The sequence below is a fragment of the Schistocerca cancellata genome, chromosome 2 (genome assembly GCF_023864275.1).
Source record: "Schistocerca cancellata isolate TAMUIC-IGC-003103 chromosome 2, iqSchCanc2.1, whole genome shotgun sequence".
In the NCBI taxonomy this organism is placed as follows: Eukaryota; Metazoa; Arthropoda; class Insecta; order Orthoptera; family Acrididae; genus Schistocerca; species Schistocerca cancellata.
The window spans coordinates 855,110,680-855,129,867 of NC_064627.1; the positions used below are offsets into that span (position 1 = coordinate 855,110,680).

At 44.2% G+C, this 19,188-nt stretch overlaps 1 protein-coding gene across 1 annotated transcript in view; it reads left to right on the forward strand.

The window, feature by feature from the left end:
• Nucleotides 1-19,188, forward strand: part of LOC126159335 (carboxypeptidase B-like) — a 286,629-nt gene that overhangs the window by 222,818 nt on the left and 44,623 nt on the right. The window contains exons 4-5 of the mRNA XM_049916508.1: nucleotides 7,603-7,708; nucleotides 18,692-18,859. Of these exons, the coding sequence (XP_049772465.1) occupies nucleotides 7,603-7,708; nucleotides 18,692-18,859 (274 nt within the window). The remainder of the gene's footprint in view (nucleotides 1-7,602; nucleotides 7,709-18,691; nucleotides 18,860-19,188) is intronic.

Below are 19,188 nucleotides of genomic sequence, written 5' to 3' on the forward strand. Positions count from 1 at the left end.
GTGTATTTGGTTGTGGTTTTTTGTTCAGGAATGGATATGAAAGACCGCCTTAACAGTGTTCGGTTGAGGGCGATGATGGGGGAGACAGCTTTAGAGCTGATTAAATTTCTTCAGCTATTTGGCTTAATTGCCGAGGTCGTGAAGTGCGGTGTGTGCCGTGAACCTATGAAATTGGTTAAAGTTCCGGACTCTCGGACCAGGGACGGATACATGTGGTGTTGCCGGAAAGATGGCGTATGGCGTTCTGTAAGGCGTGGTACCTGGTTCGAGAAGTCTAGATTGGCCATGCGTGAGATTGTGCTTATTACGTATTATTTTTGTTATAGTTGCGGGCAGAGTTTTTGCGCGTTTGAGACTGGTGTGAGTGAGAGGACTGTTTTAGACTGGTATTCCTTTTGTCGTGAGGTGTGTTCCGAATTTATTAAGTACAGGGGTAAGTTGGGTGGGCATGGGGTGGTTGTGGAGGTGGATGAGTCGCAGTTTGGTAAAAGGAAGTATGGGAGGGGGAAGTCTGTGGCTGGTCTTTGGGTGTGGGGGGCTGTTGTTCAGGGGGGTGGGGGTACTGAATGTGTTTTTAGGGTTGTGGAGGGGAGGTCGAAGCCTGAATTAGTGGGGTTAATTGAGGAGTATGTAGAGCCGGGGTCCACAGTAGTTTCAGATGCGTTTTCTTCATATAGGGGGTTGGGTGAGAGGGGATTTAATCATTTAGTAGTGAACCACAGTCTAGAGTTTAAGAATTATGATACTGGGGCTTGCACTAACACAATTGAGGGGATGTGGGGAGCGGTTAAGTCAGTTCTTGGGAGGGGGAAGAGGCGCTCTTCCAACCTTCAGTCTCATTTAGTTGAGTACTGTTGGCGGAAGAGTGTCCCAGAGGGCTATTGCATTCTTCGGGTTTTTTTAAGGGCTGTGGGTAAAATGTATAGACCGAAAGTGGTTAGTTAGGGTGGGCTGGGTAGGTGGGTGGGTGGTTTATTTTGTTGTATAGTGTTTGTGTGTTGTATTTTGGAGTTGTGGGGGAGGGGGTTGACGTTTGGGTGGGTTGGGTTTTTATTTTAGTTCAGTATTTTTTCGTTGGTGTGTGTGTTGTGTTTTTGTATGTGTGTGTGTGTGTGTGTGTGTGTGTGCGTGCGTGCGTGTGTGCATTTGTGTGTGATTGTGGTGGCCAATCTAGTTTGTGGAGCTGGAACTTTTTTGAGGTAAGTTCCGTTTTTTTTTTTGGGTTATTTATGTATGTTTTGTGTATTGGGTATAGGTTGGAAACATCCGATCTCACGCGTCGGCTTTGACCCGTGACGTAAGGGACCTACACATTGATCTGTAGCGTAGCCCTGAATACGAGGTTAGGTTGGGAGTTTTTTTTTTGGAATGCGGCCGCGGCAGCGGCCGCCTATGATTCGAAAATATTGATTTGACACTAATGAAGCCTGTGGGGGGATGGGGGGGCACTGCAGACTCCCCCCACCGCATAACGACACATGATGATCAAATTTTGAAAAAAAATGAAAAATTTTTTCCGTACCTGCTAAACTGCATAAGTGCCGATGTATGTAGGTGTAAGGGAAGCTTTCGTTTCTTAGTTTTCTATTGGGGGATGTGATCGGTAGGTTCTGTTGAGCTATATAGGTTAAGGGAAGTGTCCGATTATGGATAGGAATGTGTTTTTTGGTATTTGGTCAGTTTTGTGATGTTGATTTATTTCGTTGTTTTGCGTGGTTTTGAATGGCGGTCGGTGGCTACATTTCTGTATATTTAGTTTCTCCGCACCCAAAAACCCCTAATTTCCCACGCTTGTCCCGTTACAGTCATTAGGCTTTTTGTGAAACTTGTGTATTTCAGTGTTTACAATACGTATGCGATGTTTTTATATCCGCCATATTGGAATTGTTTATAGCCGTTTCCGCGGTATTTGTGACGTCATGGGTCAAAGCCGACGGGTAAGATCGGACGCTTCTGTATTTCCGTAAACAGCGAGGGAAAAGAAAATTGGGACCAGGGAGTGTCGAACACAGCTCGCTTATTTAACAGTCCAACACTGTTACCACTTAACCACGACGCCACAGCGCTGCAATACTCCTCTGTATGGCAATTGCTGTGCTTTAGAATTCAGTACACCACCTTCGTGTTTTCATGCTTGATATCTGAGTTCGGTTGTTCACGGGCTGTGATCTGCGGTGGGGGGGGGGGGGGGGGGAGGGGGGGGGAGAGAACTGTAAGACTGTAAGAGAACTTCAACGACATAACACGCATGGGACTTGATAAGATAACAGAGTCGGAAGCCATTGTCCCGCCTTAAGGAAAAGAGGTTCGACAAATGTCTGCCCTATTATACCAAATGCAAGTAAACACGTAAGTCGGGTATCTGTACACGCGAAGCCTATCAGTCTGTGTTCTGCTGTTGTAGCAGGTAACTTATCTGTAAGGCTATTGAGATATTCGCAACGTATATGACAGTCGAAAAAGTAAATCTCGTTTATAGCGGATTTCGCCAAACCATTGCAGCAGCGATGCGGTTGCATGATGAAGAGCCATGCACACACGATCATCTTTGCGAACATTATAAAAAAAGTTCTGGAAACTGGAAGTGTGGAGTATAAAATAAGCCAAGGAAGGAGAACTGATGAAAGAAAGGAAACTAACATTTTAGCAACGGTAACAAGTAGTGCACGTGTCTCTAACAGACATGTCAAAAGTACGAGAGAGGTCAACCAACGAATTTTCCGTGAACACAACATTCCATTGCATTTCATCCTCTCCACATTTCGCTCCATCTACAGCTTAGAGGCAATGAGTTCCAAAACTGCTTACGGCTCTCCGAACGTGATGTGGCATATCCGTGCAAAATTTTGTTTAGGGAAGAAGAATAGTTTATAAACCACGACCAAGTGCACCCTCGCAATATGCACTAATCGTCAGTTGAAAATGCACGTGACGGAAAGAAGTGGATAAAAGAAAAGCTCTACGTCTATCAAAGTCTGGTGTGTGTTTCTGCAAGACCAGCAATCACTCGCCCCTGTTTTGCTGATGTTTTTCTGAGATATGCTGCAGCTGCAGCTATAGGAGATTGGTTCAAATGGTTCAAATGGCTCTGAGCACTATGCGACTTAAATTCTGAGATCATCAGTCGCCTAGAACTTAGAACTAATTAAACCTAACTAACCTAAGGACATCACACACATCCATGCCCGAGACAGGATTCGAACCTGCGACCGTAGCGGTCGCTCGGCTCCAGACTGTAGCGCCTAGAACCGCACGGCCACTCCGGCCGGCCAGCTATAGGAGAACACCCCACTAGACTTACGGCAGTCAGTGTGGTACCAACATGACAATTGTCCCTCCAATTTCGCAGTTGTAATGACAGACCCTCATAAGAGAACGATTGCAGAGAAATGGAACGATCGTTCAGGAAACGCAAAATGGCCTGCAGACTCACCAAACTTAACACTTCTATACGTATATCTGTGGCCGCAATTGAAACAAGAGGTCTATTAGGAAACAATGACGATTCCAGAAGACATGATGTGCCTTGTAACACGGGCCTGTACTGCCGCAGATGAAATTCAACGAGCGGTATTGTTCTTCCAGAATCACTGTATAGCGTTTAGCGATGCTCAAGGTCAACATTTTGAGCACTTGCTATGACAGACGTGATAATAAACACCCGCACCGTACCTTAGGTACCTGTTTGCTTACATTTGGTATAACAGGGCAGATGTTTGTAGAACCTCTTCTCCTGATGGCGGGACAGTGGTTTCCGGCGCTGTTATCTTGATACTATGTCCGTTGAAGTTCTCTTACAAGATTCTTTGAAATGTCCGAGAAAAAGTATATAGTTCCTTTACCAAAACAACGTCAGTATCGTAATTCGGGACTATAAACGATAAAAATTACTTGCGAATGTCAGGAAATTCGCCACATTGTCCGCTATAACGTGGCGAAAACCGCGTCTCGATAGATTTATTCATTTTGGATATACGAGGGCAGTTCAATAAGTAATGCAACACATTTTTTTTCTGAAACAGGGGTTGTTTTATTCAGCATTGAAATACACCAGGTTATTCCCCAATCTTTTAGCTACACAACACTATTTTTCAACGTAATCTCCATTCAATGCTACGGCCTTACGCCCCCTTGAAATGAGGGCCTGTATGCCTGCACGGTACCATTCCACTGGTCGATGTCAGAGCCAACGTCGTACTGCATCAGTAACTTCTTCATCATCCGCGTAGTGCCTCCCACGGATTGCGTTCTTCATTGGGCCAAACATATGGAAATCCGACGGTGCGAGATCGGGGCTGTAGGGTGCATGAGGAAGAACAGTCCACTGAAGTTTTGTGAGCTCCTCTCGGGTGCGAAGACTTGTGTGAGGTCTTGCGTTGTCATGAAGAAGGAGAAGTTCGTTCAGATTTTTGTGCCTACGAACACGCTGAAGTCGTTTCTTCAATTTCTGAAGAGTAGCACAATACACTTCAGAGTTGATCGTTTGACCATGGGGAAGGACATCGAACAGAATAACCCCTTCAGCGTCCCAGAAGACTGTAGCCACGACTTTACCGGCTGAGGGTATGGCTTTAAACTTTTTCTTGGTAGGGGAGTGGGTGTGGCGCCACTCCATTGATTGCCGTTTTGTTTCAGGTTCGAAGTGATGAACCCATGTGTCATCGCCTGTAACAATCTTTGACAAGAAATTGTCACCCTCAGCCACATGACGAGCAAGCAAATCCGCACAGATGGTTCTCCTTTGCTCTTTATGGTGTTCGGTTAGACAACGAGGGACCCAGCGGGAACAAACCTTTGAATATCCCAACTGGTGAACAATTGTGACAGCACCACCAACAGAGATGTCAAGTTGAGCACTGAGTTGTTTGATGGTGATCCGTCGATCATCTCGAACGAGTGTGTTCGCACGCTCCGCCATTGCAGGAGTCACAGCTGTGCACGGCCGGCCCGCACGCGGGAGATCAGACAGTCTTGCTTGGCCTTGCGGCGATGATGACACACGCTTTGCCCAACGACTCACCGTGCTTTTGTCCACTGCCAGATCACCGTAGACATTCTGCAAGCGCCTATGAATATCTGAGATGCCCTGGTTTTCCGCCAAAAGAAACTCGATCACTCCCCATTGTTTGCAACGCACATCCGTTACAGACGCCATTTTAACAGCTCCGTACAGCGCTGCCACCTGTCGGAAGTCAATGAAACTATACGAGACGAAGCGGGAATGTTTGAAAATATTCCACAAGAAATTTCCGGTTTTTTCAACCAAAATGGGCCGAGAAAAAAAATGTGTTGCATTACTTATTGAACTGCCCTCGTATTTAGGGTGGCTGCCTCACCAAGTATACGAGGTGCGACAATAAAGTAATCAGACTGATGTAGCTTCACGTTTTAGTCAAGTTTAGTGTTGTCCCCTTCAAAGTAGTTCCCTTCTGATTGCACACACTTTTTCCAGCGATTCTGCCATTGATGGTAACATTTCTGGAACTCATCTTCTGTAATATCCTCCAAGACCCTCGTCACAGATTTTTGGACATCTTGTGTTGTTTGAAAATGGTGTCCCTTGACCGCCGTTTTGACTCTTGGAAATAGAAGTCGCACAGAGCGATATCTGGTGAATAAGGTGGCTGTGGTAATACCGAAATTTGTTTTGTGGTTAAAAATTGCTGTACTGACAGAGCAGTATGGAATGGCGCATTATCGTGATGCAGAATCACAATTATCAGCAGTGTTGGCACGAACACGAACTCTTTCACGAAATCTTTCCTAAATTTCTTTGTAGTAATATTGGGTAACTGTTTGTCCAGGAGGCACCCACTCTCTATGAACAATTCCCTTGGAATCAAAGAAGCACACAAGCATGCATCTCACTTTTGACTTTGACATGTGAGCTTTCTTTGGTCTGGGTGATCCCTTTGGGCACCATTGCGAACTTTGGCGTTTTGTCTCTGGATCATACTGAAAAAACCAACCTTCATCACCAGTGATAACGCGGCTCAACAATTGTAGATTGATTTCCGTTTGCTCTAACAGATCGGCTGCCACATTTTCCCGTGTTTCTCGCTGTTGTGGTGTGGATTTTTGGGGACCATTTTTGCACAAATCTTTCTCATACCAAGATCTTCAATTATTACTAGATGAACCGTTTCTCTATTGATGTTCAGTTCTTCTGCAATCATTTTCACGGATAACCTTCGACCAGATCGTACGAGTCCCTGCACCCTGGCCAAGTTGACATCTGCCCGTGAACTTGATGTTCGTCCACTGCGGTCTTTATCTTCAACATTCGTTCTGCCTTCACTAAACATTTTATGCCAACGAAAAACTTGAGCTCTTGACATAACCTCCTCTCCAAAAGCCTTCTGAAGCTTACCGTAAGTTGTCGTCGCTTTTTCACCTAATTTAACGCAAAAAGAAATGGCATACCGTTGCACAATATTATGCAATTCCATTTCCGTGACGAGAGACACAAACACATGTTGACTTATTACAGCACAATTCACGACTGAGCAGTTGCATCGATGTGCTGCTTGGACTAGAAGCAGCTTATAGACCAAGGTCAAAGATGTTGTGCCTACGCAAGCCTGAAGGGCTGCCACATCTTGCAAAGTAAATCAGTCTCATTACTTTATTGTCGCACTCCCCAGAAAGATATTAAAATTCGCAATTGTGAATAATTAAAAATTTGTCCAAACTGAGCCGAAATTATCTGATTTCGTTAGATGTATAGACTTCTGTCCATTTATTACAGCCAAATAAGGAGCTAAAATCTCAATCTGGACATCCACGTTTAGTTTGCCGTGGATTACCAAAGTCAGTTAAGGCAAATTCCCAGATGGTTTCTGCGAAACAGACAGTTCCAAGTTTATATTCCATTCTTGGGCAGTCTGCCCTTCTACTGAATAACGAACTCGTCTTGTATTGGGCATACCTTAATCCTCCCTTCATTAGTCTCACTGGGTAAATGAACACCCTATTTTCAGAACAAATTTTCACACTGAAACTTCTTGTCATGTTGAAAATGTGTCCTAGACTGGCATTCGAACGGTTCTAGGCGCTTCAGTCCGGAACCACGTGGCTGCTGCGGTCGCAGGTTCGAATCCTGTCTCGGGCTTGTATGTGTGTGATGTCCTTAGGTTAGTTCGGTTTAAGTAGTTCTAAGTCTAGGAGACTGATGACCTCAGATGTTAAGTCCCATAGTGCTTAGAGCCATTTGAACTGTCACTCGAACCTGGGACCTTTTCTTTTGGGGGCAAGTGCTCTACTGACTGGGATATTCTAGCAGTCAGTGGGGAACTTGCCAGCGAAAGGTAAAGGATTCGAGTCCACGTCTACTACATACTTTTTATCTGCCGGGAAGTGAAAAACTTGTTGCTGGTCATACCAAGAACGTGGCGGTTCACCTGTTTGGTGAAAGTAAATGAAAGCTGGTTCAGTGTTACAGTGACAATTCAATTTGTGTGATTTGTGGAAAACATGCCAGTTATTACGAAAGTATAAATTAACACTATTTTATTACATTCTGTAAAACAAAACTTCTTTTGGTTCCTAGATGAACCTCACAAAAATTTAAAAAAAATAGACACATTATGATTTTTGTTCCAGAAGGCGATCATGGCGCAGAACCCTCGCCTGTCCAAGCAGCAGCGGAAGGAGCTGCGCACCATCCAAGGACATGACTTCACGTTCCGACGCTACCACAGATACGCAGGTAACACCAACAGAAGTAGCCTGCTGACAATTTGGCGAGGGAACGTAATGTCGTTAACGTTTACTGTTGGTGTTGTGGTCATTCATCAAATCCTGTCACTCCATTGATCACTCAAGATTACATGATAACCAACACGAATATTTTCTATTCCACTTATAATCCACTATCTTATCCACACTACAAATCCATTGAGAAACAGTTTGCTTTGAGAAACCAGTGTAATGAACTTTGTAACATCCACATTCCAATTGTTGAAACGTCCTCTTAGAAAAATTTATATGTGACTGTGCTTAAACTGACACACAATATTTTATTTTTTAGCGCAGCGCAATCTGACTTTCAGTAATCCTTACAAGAGAATGGCCCTGACTAAATTAACCTATACGTTTCTCAAATCATTTACCTCACAAAAATCCTCGTTACTCGAACAACTGCAATACAGCGAGCGCCACTACTGCCAGCTAAATAAAAGATTCAAACTACAGAAGGCACTAACTACTGATAGGCATAGTTAGCAAATGAAAGATTTTAATAGAGAACAAACAATTTATTTACCTCAATAGTCATAATATATATAGCAGTTCATGACATCCATTCTTACAAATTTCAAAACTCCGCCATTTCTCTCCCCACATCCACCACTGCTGGCGGCTCACCTCCAGCTGCGCAACGCTACGCGCTGTTAACATCCAGCTGCCCAACACTACAATGGCAGACAACAATGCAAACTAGCTGCAGACTGCACACAGCACAGCCAGTGATTTTCATACAGAGCGCTACGTAACGTTGCCAATAAGAAAACATAAACAGCCTACTTACATTGTGATTGTTAAAATCTGGAACAGTCTAGCAGCCTAACCTTTGACCCATGAGATTATGGCCTATTCGTTCCAGAGGATTCGGTTTTATAACGTAAGATGCTACATATCCTTTTGGCTGCTTACTGGCATTATAGTCGAGAAACTTAGGAGACAGTCACCACATATACTCACGTCTAATCCCAACACAAGTTCAAAAGACCGAAATTTCGTCACTCGGTACTATAGTAATGTACGCCTGTCGTTCATATTGCAGTCCATTAGCTGGTGGGGTTACACGAACATGTGTATCGTCACTGTGTAATTTTTATATTCACTGTTTACTTAAAAAAATAGTTTTTGTCACGAACTGGAATCATTGTAACGATTTACTGTCAACTCATGGCGCCAGTGGTACACTTCCAATAAACCATCTTCTGCTACGCCATCACAAGAACGACTCGCCACACTCTTAACGACTACAATATTACTGATGAGGCGCCCGGCAGTCGATTCATTACCTACTTGAGACGTTTGTGAGTGAATGACGACTATCTTTAAGTAATCGATCGTGTGCTCTTTACAACTCTTTATAAAAACACAGCTGGAGGATGTGAATTAAATGCAAAAGGATTCATACTCATTATCACTGTGCCCACAATCTCGGGTCTAACGGACTATTGCTGGCACTCTAAATGATACGTATTGGGGTACCATTCACGTCGCGGACATCGGTACTTTTCCCTTGTAGCCGTGAAACCATGATTGTCGTTGCATCTTGACGCGCTGGTGGTAGAGATCCAAACAACTACAACTCAGAAATGACAACACTATATTTTCTAAGACGTCTCAAAAGCTAAACCCTTCTAAACTGTGTTTGGAATTGTTACAGTCAGCTTTTGTTTTCCAATAGTCTCGGTTGTCAGCTTCTATGAGTTCTAAATGTGAATAAGTTACACACCTCACAAAAAAGTTTTGCATCATCCCGGTTCCCAGAACTCCTGAAGATATCTTTGACTGTGGATATTGTATCTCAGACACAGTCCCTTTGACTGTTCAGAGATGTCGCTAAACCCGCTCAAAGATGTAAACAACCATGCATGAGCAGCGCCTATTAGACGGAGGGGGTCCGGTCCGACAGTCGATCAGCTCCAGTCATTCCACCACGAAGGAGGTACATGGTTCGTGTTTCTGTAGTTCAACTATGCCTAGACGGTCAACAGCGCGGTTTGAACGCGTCCGCATTGTTACTTTGTGCCATGAAAGCTCTCAACAAGGGAAGTGTCCAGGCGTCTCGGTGTGAACCAAAGCGATGAAGAAGATACAGAGAGACAGGAACTGTCAATGACATGCCTCGCTCAGGCGGCCCAAGGGCTACTACTGCAGCGGATGACCGCTACATACAGATTATGGCTCGGAGGAACCCTGACAGCAACGCCACCATGTTGAATAATGCTTTTCGTGCAGCCACAGAATGTCGTGTTACGACTCAAATTGTGCGTAATAGGCTGCATGCTGCGCAACTTCACTCCCGACGTCCATGGCGAGGTCCATCTTTGCAGGTACGACACCATGCAGCGCGGTACAGATGGGCCCAAGAACATGCCAAATGGACTGCTCAGGATTGGTATCACGTTGTCTTCAGCGATGATGTCGCATATGCCTTCAACCAGAGAATCGTCGGATACGTGTTTGGAGGCAACCCGGTCAGGCTGAACACCTTAGACACACTATCCAGTAGGTGCAGCAAGGTGGAGGTTCCCTGCTGTTTTGGGGTGACATTTGGTGGGGCCGACGTACGTCGCTGGTGGTCATGGAAGGCACCGTAACGGCTGTACGATACATGAATGCCATACTCCGACTGATTGTGCAACCATATCGGCAGCGTATTGGCGAGGAATTCGTCTTCATGGACGAAAATTCGCGCCCCGATCGTGCACATTTTATAAATGACTTCCTTCAGGATAACGACATCGCTCGACTAGAGTGGCCAGCATGTTTTCCAGACAAGAATCATATCGAACATGCCTGGGATAGATTGAAATGGGTTGTTTATGGACGACGTGACTCACCAACTACTCTAAGGGATATACGCCGAATCGCCGTTGAGGAGTGGGACAATGTGGACCAACAGTGCCTTGATGAACTTGTGGATAGTATGCCACAGCGAATACAGGAATGCATCAATGCAAGAAGATGTGCTACTGGATACTAGAGGTACTAGTGTGTACAGCAATCTGGACCACCACCTCAGAAGGTCTCGCTGTATGGTGGTACAACATGCAGTGTGTGGTTTTCATGAGCAATCGAGAAAAAGGGCGGAAATTATGCTTATGTTGATCTCTATTCCAATTTTCTGTACAAGTTCCGAACTCTTGGAACCGCCGTGATGCAAAACTTTTTTTGAGATCTGCATTTAAGTACACGCTGAAGGAGGTTGAGAAACACAAGCTGACAATAACCTCGGAGTATCTTATGTCGAATCGTACAAAATTTTCCAGATAGCCATAGGTCGCAAATGTACTGTTGTGGAGCTATAGCCATAAAAAGAAGTTAAGTCAGCGCCGACCGTGGGGAAGTGGAAGTTTGTTCGATAAGCGAAAGTACATGGGTGTGTCAGACAGCGCGATTTTGTCCAACGAATCTGCTGCTGTGTCTCGCTGTGGCAGCAGCGTATCCAAGGAGACGGGCGGGAAGTCAGTGGTTTTCACCGAACCCTACAAGCTATGTTTATGTTTTCACCTATTCTAACTGTCTTAGTCTTATAAGTCCTACGGAGCTGTGTCGTGCTACATAAACAGAGAACGTGCAGTGCTCGTTGCTTTTTCAAAATAATATATAAATTATCCTTGTACTTGAACACTATGGTTCGTCGAACCAGTAAAATTGTAGAACAAATTTTGCATCTTTAAATAGAATTAAAGTCTTAACAGAATTTAATTTACTTTTAAGTTGCACAAAGGTTAATCCAAGTTAAGAAAGAAACAAGATTAATACAATTACCAATTAAGTTGACAAAAATTGTCGCCTGCACTGTGAGGGGTGCCAGATGAAAGAAAAACTGCATGAAGAATGAAGCACCGAGATATCCTTATCTGTGCAGATACCAGATTATCCAAACAAAACACAAATTCAAATTAAATCAGCAACATAAGTTGCGTGGAATAAACTTAAGAGAAGGCAGCTGCTCAGATTACGTATCGCACTACTGCGGATAGCGAAAACTTACATCCCCTCACGGCCAGCAAATTGTGCGAAGGAGCCTCAGATCGTTGTCATTTCCCGCCTATTCCGAAGCTCTGACTCCAGATCTCTAACGACATCTCAGCCACTCATCCGCAGGGAGTTGCTTCCTCCTGCCCGACTCCCAACGTTTCAAAAAATTCGGTGAGGAGGGGACGACTCTAAGTTATTGCCAATGTGACGGACGAGAATTATAACAAAATTTACGAAATCGGGGAAAGGAAGCAAACTTCTCACTTTCGTGTACAGGATACATATTTTACCATCATGAAGTAGGCTCTGGAATGAAGAAATGTTACTGTAACCGGTCGGCCTATGTACACCAGGTGCTCGGTGGCACAATGCAATCTCACTGGATAAACGAAATTTTTGGAGTGAAACGTAACTCATGTTCCCTCAATAGCCTAGCGGCAGTGTCGTGTCTGGGCCTTTAAATTTAGCATATTAAAGCAAAAACGTTGTGTTCATATTAGCTCCAGGGGGTTTCGAAATGAGGTGTGGGGACGATGTTCATTGTGAGCAGCAACCGGTCTGGCCCTGTCTGTTTTCACCAAATGGAAGTAGAGCAAAACACCGACTGGCTCCAGTGAAAGTTGCTCAACACGCCAAGGAAGCGATTTTGAGCATATCTGATTAACAGACTGCCCTCTGCCGACAAGGAAAACTCGAGACTATACCAGGCCACCTGAACTGCTAGGAGGCTACAAAACTTCCTCTGCAAGAACAAATTTCCAGAGCCCACAAATGCGACTGCAGAAAAGTAGCTGATGAATGAACTGATATTGCACAGTCATATGTGTCAGTTATTTCCAAGTTCATTAGATAAATTTTGGAAAACATAGTAGTACCAAAGCAGTTGAAACACGGATTCTAGAGACCTACAAGCTGTACTTAACACAAGAGAGTTTTGAGTTGCCTGCTTTAAGGGCTACCACACATGGATGGGCCTACTGCCTCACTGGCTACAGAAAGCATTCAAGCTAGGTAAATGAGCCCATTCATGTGCTTGCCATACCTGTTATAAGCAACGTGGGACACCACAGGAAACTGAGTCAAGATAGACTGGAAGGGACAGATCCTCCTGTAAGAAAATAAAAAAATAATTGGATCAACTGTTACACTGTAAAAACATCAGGATGCACTAACTATCCTGACTGCAGGTGGAAATCACTGGAAGCAGCAGCAGTACTCTCATTTCAACGATCACATAGTCATAGTCTGCAGTTCTGCATTCACAGTCGTGACTGGTGACTGCGCACTCCGATTTTATATCGCGTAAATTATTAATTTTGTAAGTTATCCCAAAGCGGTGTACTGTGCATTAATGTATTACATTAAATAAATTATTATATTAAAACATTCTATTAAAACATTTTGTAGATGTTATTAACGTTCACTGATCTGCAAAAGTTATGGTCTCTAGTAATTTTCGCATGACTTATCTCTACCCAGTAACATAGTTCGATGAATCTTGTACCATACATAGAAGGAACTGCTACAGTATAGAACAGAAGGTAAGTAAACGAAACAGATAGAGACACGAACTAAAATAACACTTCTATTCGAAGACAATTATTAAATTGCATTCACTGTGATTCATGAAAAGTTGAGTGTTTCATCAGACAGTCACGTAGGCACGTTAATATTCTGATACTGTATTTTCTGAACTTACATTTATGTATCACACATCTGTTGGTAAATTAAGTACCGTATATATAAACTCCTTAACCAAGTTTATTACCTATCCTTTTCGTACTCCTTATCTCATCTGCTACAGAGAGTATGTGAGTGTCTGTGTCTGTGATGCTTCCATATACTTTGGTTCACAGACACGAATTCTTTGGATGGTAGTGGCAGTTTAGCCAGTTTTTGCGTAGAGTTTAAGTGCTGTTCTGCTGGTGCAAAGACACATTAGGGGACACTGGACAGCAGTTATTGCGTAGGTTGGTACAGGTAGTCGGGACGTATTTTGTCAGGCTATTTCCGGTACTAACTGTTGACCTCAGTCCGCAAGCGTGGAAAAGCACTGTACTCTGGGTAAATAAGGGTGTCTTTTCAGGTCATCTCTAGCAAAGTATGTTAGGAAGCTGGGCTGTGTAAGATCCTGGTTTAGTTTTATGAGCTAATGTGCTCTTTCAGGTCTAGCCATAGTAAATCGTTCCGTAGCATTATTTTCGGTTAGGGAGTGGCATCAAGTTTAATTTAGCATTATTTTAGGTTAGGGAGTGGCACCAAGTTTAATATTTCATTTCTTTAACTCGTTTTTTTGTCCTACCATAACTTAGACATAGGCGAATGCTTTGGAGGATCTATATCTCATTTCAGTTTTTTTTTTTTTTGTGCTGTAATGTGTTGCGTGTTTTATGTGTCTAGGTAATAGGATTCTCTTTCCGTGGTTCAATTCTATTTCAATTTCGTGAATTTCGTGTTCTTGTGCTGTGTGAGATGGTGATAGCAACTACGTGCTTCTCATGTCGTATAGTGCACCTACACCTCTGCTAATTCATCTCCTCTTACAGTAACTTCTTTTAATAACTTCCCGTCCAAGTGTAATTTTATTTTATTCTAATGTCTTTCTTTAATTCTGTGTTTTTCATTCTGTTTATAATCTGAATTAGACCACATGCATACAAAAAAAATGGCTCTGAGCACTATGAGACGTAACTTCTGAGGTCGTCAGTCCCCTAGAACTTAGAACTACTTAAACCTAAATAACTTAAGGACATCACACACATCCATGCGCGAGGCAGGATCCGAACCTGCGACCGTAGCGGTCACGCGGTTCCAGACTGTAGCGCCTAGAACCGCTCGGCCACCTCGGCCGGCTCCACATGCATACAGTTCTAAAGTTTGCGTCAGTAATAAAACACAAATGAAAAAGTTAGATATGCTCAAAGGTATTTGTTAAAAATAAACTGAAGAGAATCAGCGATGAAGTGTTGGCACATGATACTTGGTTGCTTAGCCTTTTGTGTGTATTACTGCAGCACACCTTGATGGCACAGAATCCATGAGCCTGGCCAATCGCGCCTGAGGAGTCTTATTCCACTGCTCGCACAATTCCTTGTAGAAAGCCTCTTTGTTGGTGCAGTTTTGTTGGCGAAGACGTCTTTCCAGCTCGCCCCAAAGATTTTCTTTAGTCTGGACTTTGGCTTGGCCGTTCGAATTGCTTCACGACTGTCTTCAGATTGCCAGTAGTGTCCTTCGTATCGTTGTCATGCTGGAATTGCCACTTACCAGGCACATTTCATCTTCCGTAACGTATCACGAGGTCTCTTAACACGAGGGTTAGAACTAATAGTGGTACCTATTTATTTATAGCTCGTACAAAATAGATACGTGTTTCAAAGTTTTACTGATCTCCAGAGTAGTCGCCAGCATTGTGTCTCACCCGTCGCCAGCGATGTGGAAGTCGTAGAATACTCTTAGCAGTGCCAGTTGTGTTGACAATTCGAGCGACGCGGTCTTTTGCCCGACGGATTTGTAGCAGTTCTGAAGCGAATGCGATGAAGTGTGTCCTTCAGTTTAGAAATCGAATTAAACTCACGACGGCTTAAGTTAGGGGAGTGCAGTAGGCGCCGGCTTGAGTGGCCGAGCGGCTCTAGGCGCTACAGTCTGGAACCGCGCGACCGCAACGGTCGCAGGTTCGAATCCTGCCTCAGGCATGGATGTGTGTGATGTCCTTAGGTTAGTTAGGTTTAAGTAGTTCTAAGTTCTAGGGGACTGATGACCATAGATGTTAAGTCCCATAGTGCTCAGAGCCATTTGAACCATTTGAGGTATAGCACTTAGCAGCCACATCAGACAAACAAATCAGTAACACCTTGCACTGTACGTGCTTGAGCATTGTTCTGCAAAATGATGGTCAGGTCCTGCAGAAAGTGTCATCACTTCTGTCTCTATGCTGTTCATTTTTGGAACACAACCTACGACCAGCTGAGAGACGGGGAAAACCCACCGTGGTTCAACGACAAAGTTAGGAAACTACTGCGAAAGCAAAGAGAACTTCACTGCAAATTTAAACGCAGCCAAAACCTCTGAGACAAACAGAAGCTAAACTATATCAAAGTTAGCGTAAGGAGGGCTATGCGTGAAGCGTTCAGTGAATTCGAAAGTAAAATTCTATGTAACGACTTGACAGGATATCCTAGGAAGTTCTGGTCTTACGTTAAATCAGTAAGTGGATCGAAACAGCGTATCCAGACACTCTGGGATGATAATGGCATTGAAACAGAGGATGACACGCATAATGCTGAAATACTAAACACCTTTTTCCAAAGCTGTTTCGCAGTGGAAGACCGCACTGCAGTTCCTTCTCTAAATCATCGCACGAACAAAAAAATGGCTGACATCGGAATAAGTGTCCAAGGAATAGAAAAGCAACTGAAATCACTCAAGAGAGGAAAGTCCACTGAACCAGACGGGATACCAATTCGATTCTACACTGAGTATGCGAAAGAACTTGCCCCCCTTCTAACAGCCGTGTACCGCAAGTCTCTAGAGGAACGGAAGGTTCCAAATGATTGGAAAAGAGCACAGGTAGTCCCAGTCGTCAAGAAGGGTCGTCGAGCAGATGCGCAAAACTATAGACCTATATCTCTGACATCGATCTGCTGTAGAATTTTAGAACATGTTTTTTGCTCGCGTATCATGTCATTTCTGGAAACCCAGAATCTACTCTGTAGGAATCAACATGGATTCCGGAAACAGCGATCGTGTGAGACCCAACTCGCTTTATTTGTTCATGAGACTCAGAAAATATTAGATACAGGCAATTAGGTAGATGCAATTTTCCTTGACTTCCGGAAGGCGTTCGATACAGTTCCGCACTGTCGTCTGATAAAAAAAGTAAGAGCCTACGGAATATCAGACCAGCTGTGTGGCTGGACTGAAGAGTTTTTAGTAAACAGAACACAGCATGTTGTTCTCAATGGAGAGACGTCTACAGACGTTAAAGTAAACTCTGGCGTGCTACAGGGGAGTGTTATGGGACCATTGCGTTTCACAATATATATAAATGACCTAGTAGATAGTGTCGGAAGTTCCATGCGGCTTTTCGCGGATGATGCTATAGTATACAGAGAAGTTGCTGCACTGGAAAATTGTAGTGAAATGCAGGAAGATCTGCAGCGGATAGGTGCTTGGTGCAGGGAGTGGCAACTGACCCTTAACATAGACAAATGTAATGTATTGCGAATAGATGGAAAGAAGGATCCTTTATTGTATGATTATATGATAGCGGAACAAACACTGGTAGCGGTTACTTCTGTAAAATATCTGGGAGTATGCTTGCGGAATGATTTGAAGTGGAATGACCATATAAAATTGATTGTTGGCAAGGCGTGTGCCAGGTTGAGATTCATTGGGAGAGTCCTTAGAAAATGGAGTCCCTCAACAAAGGAGGTGGCTTACAAAACACTCATTCGGCCTATACTTGAGTATTCTTCATCTGTGTGGGATCTGTACCAGGTCGGGTTGACAGAGGATATAGAGAAGATCCAAAGAAGAGCGGCGCGTTTCGTCACAGGGTTATTTGGTAAGTGTGATAGCGTTACGGAGATGTTTAGCAAACTCAAGTGGCAGACTCTGCAAGAGAGGCGCTCTGCATCGCGGTGTAGCTTGCTGGGCAGGTTTCGAGAAGGTGTGTTTGTGGATGAGATATCGAATATATTACTTCCCCCTACTTATGCCTCCCGAGGAGATCACGAATGAAAAACTAGAGAGATTGGAGCGCGCACGGAGGCTTTCAGACAGTCGTTCTTCCCGCGAACCATACGCGAGTGGAACAGGAAATGGAGGTAATGACAATGGTACGTAAAGTACCCTCCACCACACACCGTTAGGTGACTTGCGGAGTATAAAGGTAGATGTAGATGGGATGCCAAACACCTACACAATGAAGGAGCGAGGCTGGCTGGCTGGCCTCGACTCAATGCTGTTAAGATAGCTATCTGAAATCTACTGAATATTCTTTTGTTTTAGTCATCACTGTAATTACACACACACACACACACACACACACACACACACACACACATATATATATATATATATATATATATATGAAAAATATATATATATATCTCCTGTGGGAATTTCCATGTAGCGAGCATGGAGGAGATGGACAGGGACTTCGGATAGGTGGCGCTTGGTGGGAATATGGATCGGCCGTGAGGGGTGCTGATATAGTTGCTCCAGTGGCAGTAACGCTGTGTCGCAGCTGGCGCAGTGGTTAACACACCTGCCTGGTGAGCAGGAGATCCTGGGTGCGAATCCCAATGTGGGTACATATTTTTGCTCGTCGCTGCTGATTTCGCGTAATGTGACAATGCAGCTGACAGCAGTGTTGCCCTCCCTCTCCAGTCCGCAGCTCGTGGTCTCGTGGCTAGCGTTGCTGCCACTGGATCACAGGGTCCCGTGTTCGGTTCCCGGCCGGGGGGATTGGGTGTTTGTGTTGTCTCCATCGTTCTATCATCATCATCATTTGTGACAGTCACTGGATTGGATTGTGAATAAAAAATGGTCTGTGTAAAAATTGGGACTTTGTACGGGCGCTGGTGACCACGCAGTTGAGCGCTCCACATACCAAACATCATCATCATCCCCTCCCTTTCCTTTCTTTTCTCCCTCTCTCCACCTTCAATTTACATATAATCGCTGTAAGTAAATACTGGAATTACATTTGCTGTATGTAGTTAAGTTTGTTGCAGTCTCCCCATTCTGCGGCTAAAGACCATGGTTGCCTGCACTTAGCAATCAACAAATGTAAACGAGGCAACATCAAGCAGTCTTCTGTCTGAACAACAACCAGTTTCTTTTGATTCCGCGTATCAATAAACAAGTTTATTATCCTACTAGTTCAACTACAAAATACTTTTGAGCGGTGCTGTACAGAAAAACAGAGTTTTCGGTCTATATATGTGTGCGCGTCTTCGCTTTTCAGACATCTTGCGCTACCTGAGTTACCTGAGCTCCTCGTACCCCGGCCTGGTGGAGGTGCTCACCATCGGCCACTCGTGGGAAGGCCTGCCCCTCAAGCTGGCCCGCGTCTCCACCGGTGGAACCATCAGCAAGGACGGGCGGCCCAAGCCAGCCGTCTGGATAGACGCAGGTGAGTACCCTCCGCCTACCCAGACACACTACACGCAGGGCAGCTTATACACTGACGAGCCGAAACATTATGACGTATTGGTCCAAGTTTGGCACTCAACGCAGCAGCCATTATGGCATGGAATGGAGCTTTTTGTGCAGGACGGAAGTACGCTCGCCTATACAATAGTGGGTACTTTGGCTTGCTCCGAGAGGAGATTGAGTTGAACTGTGACACATGAAATGTTAGTTCACGTTATTATAATATAGGTATGAAGATTTACTTAACTTGGTAAAATCCATTTCTCCAGGAATGTTATGAGTATTTACAACTGTCTCTGAATGTTTATG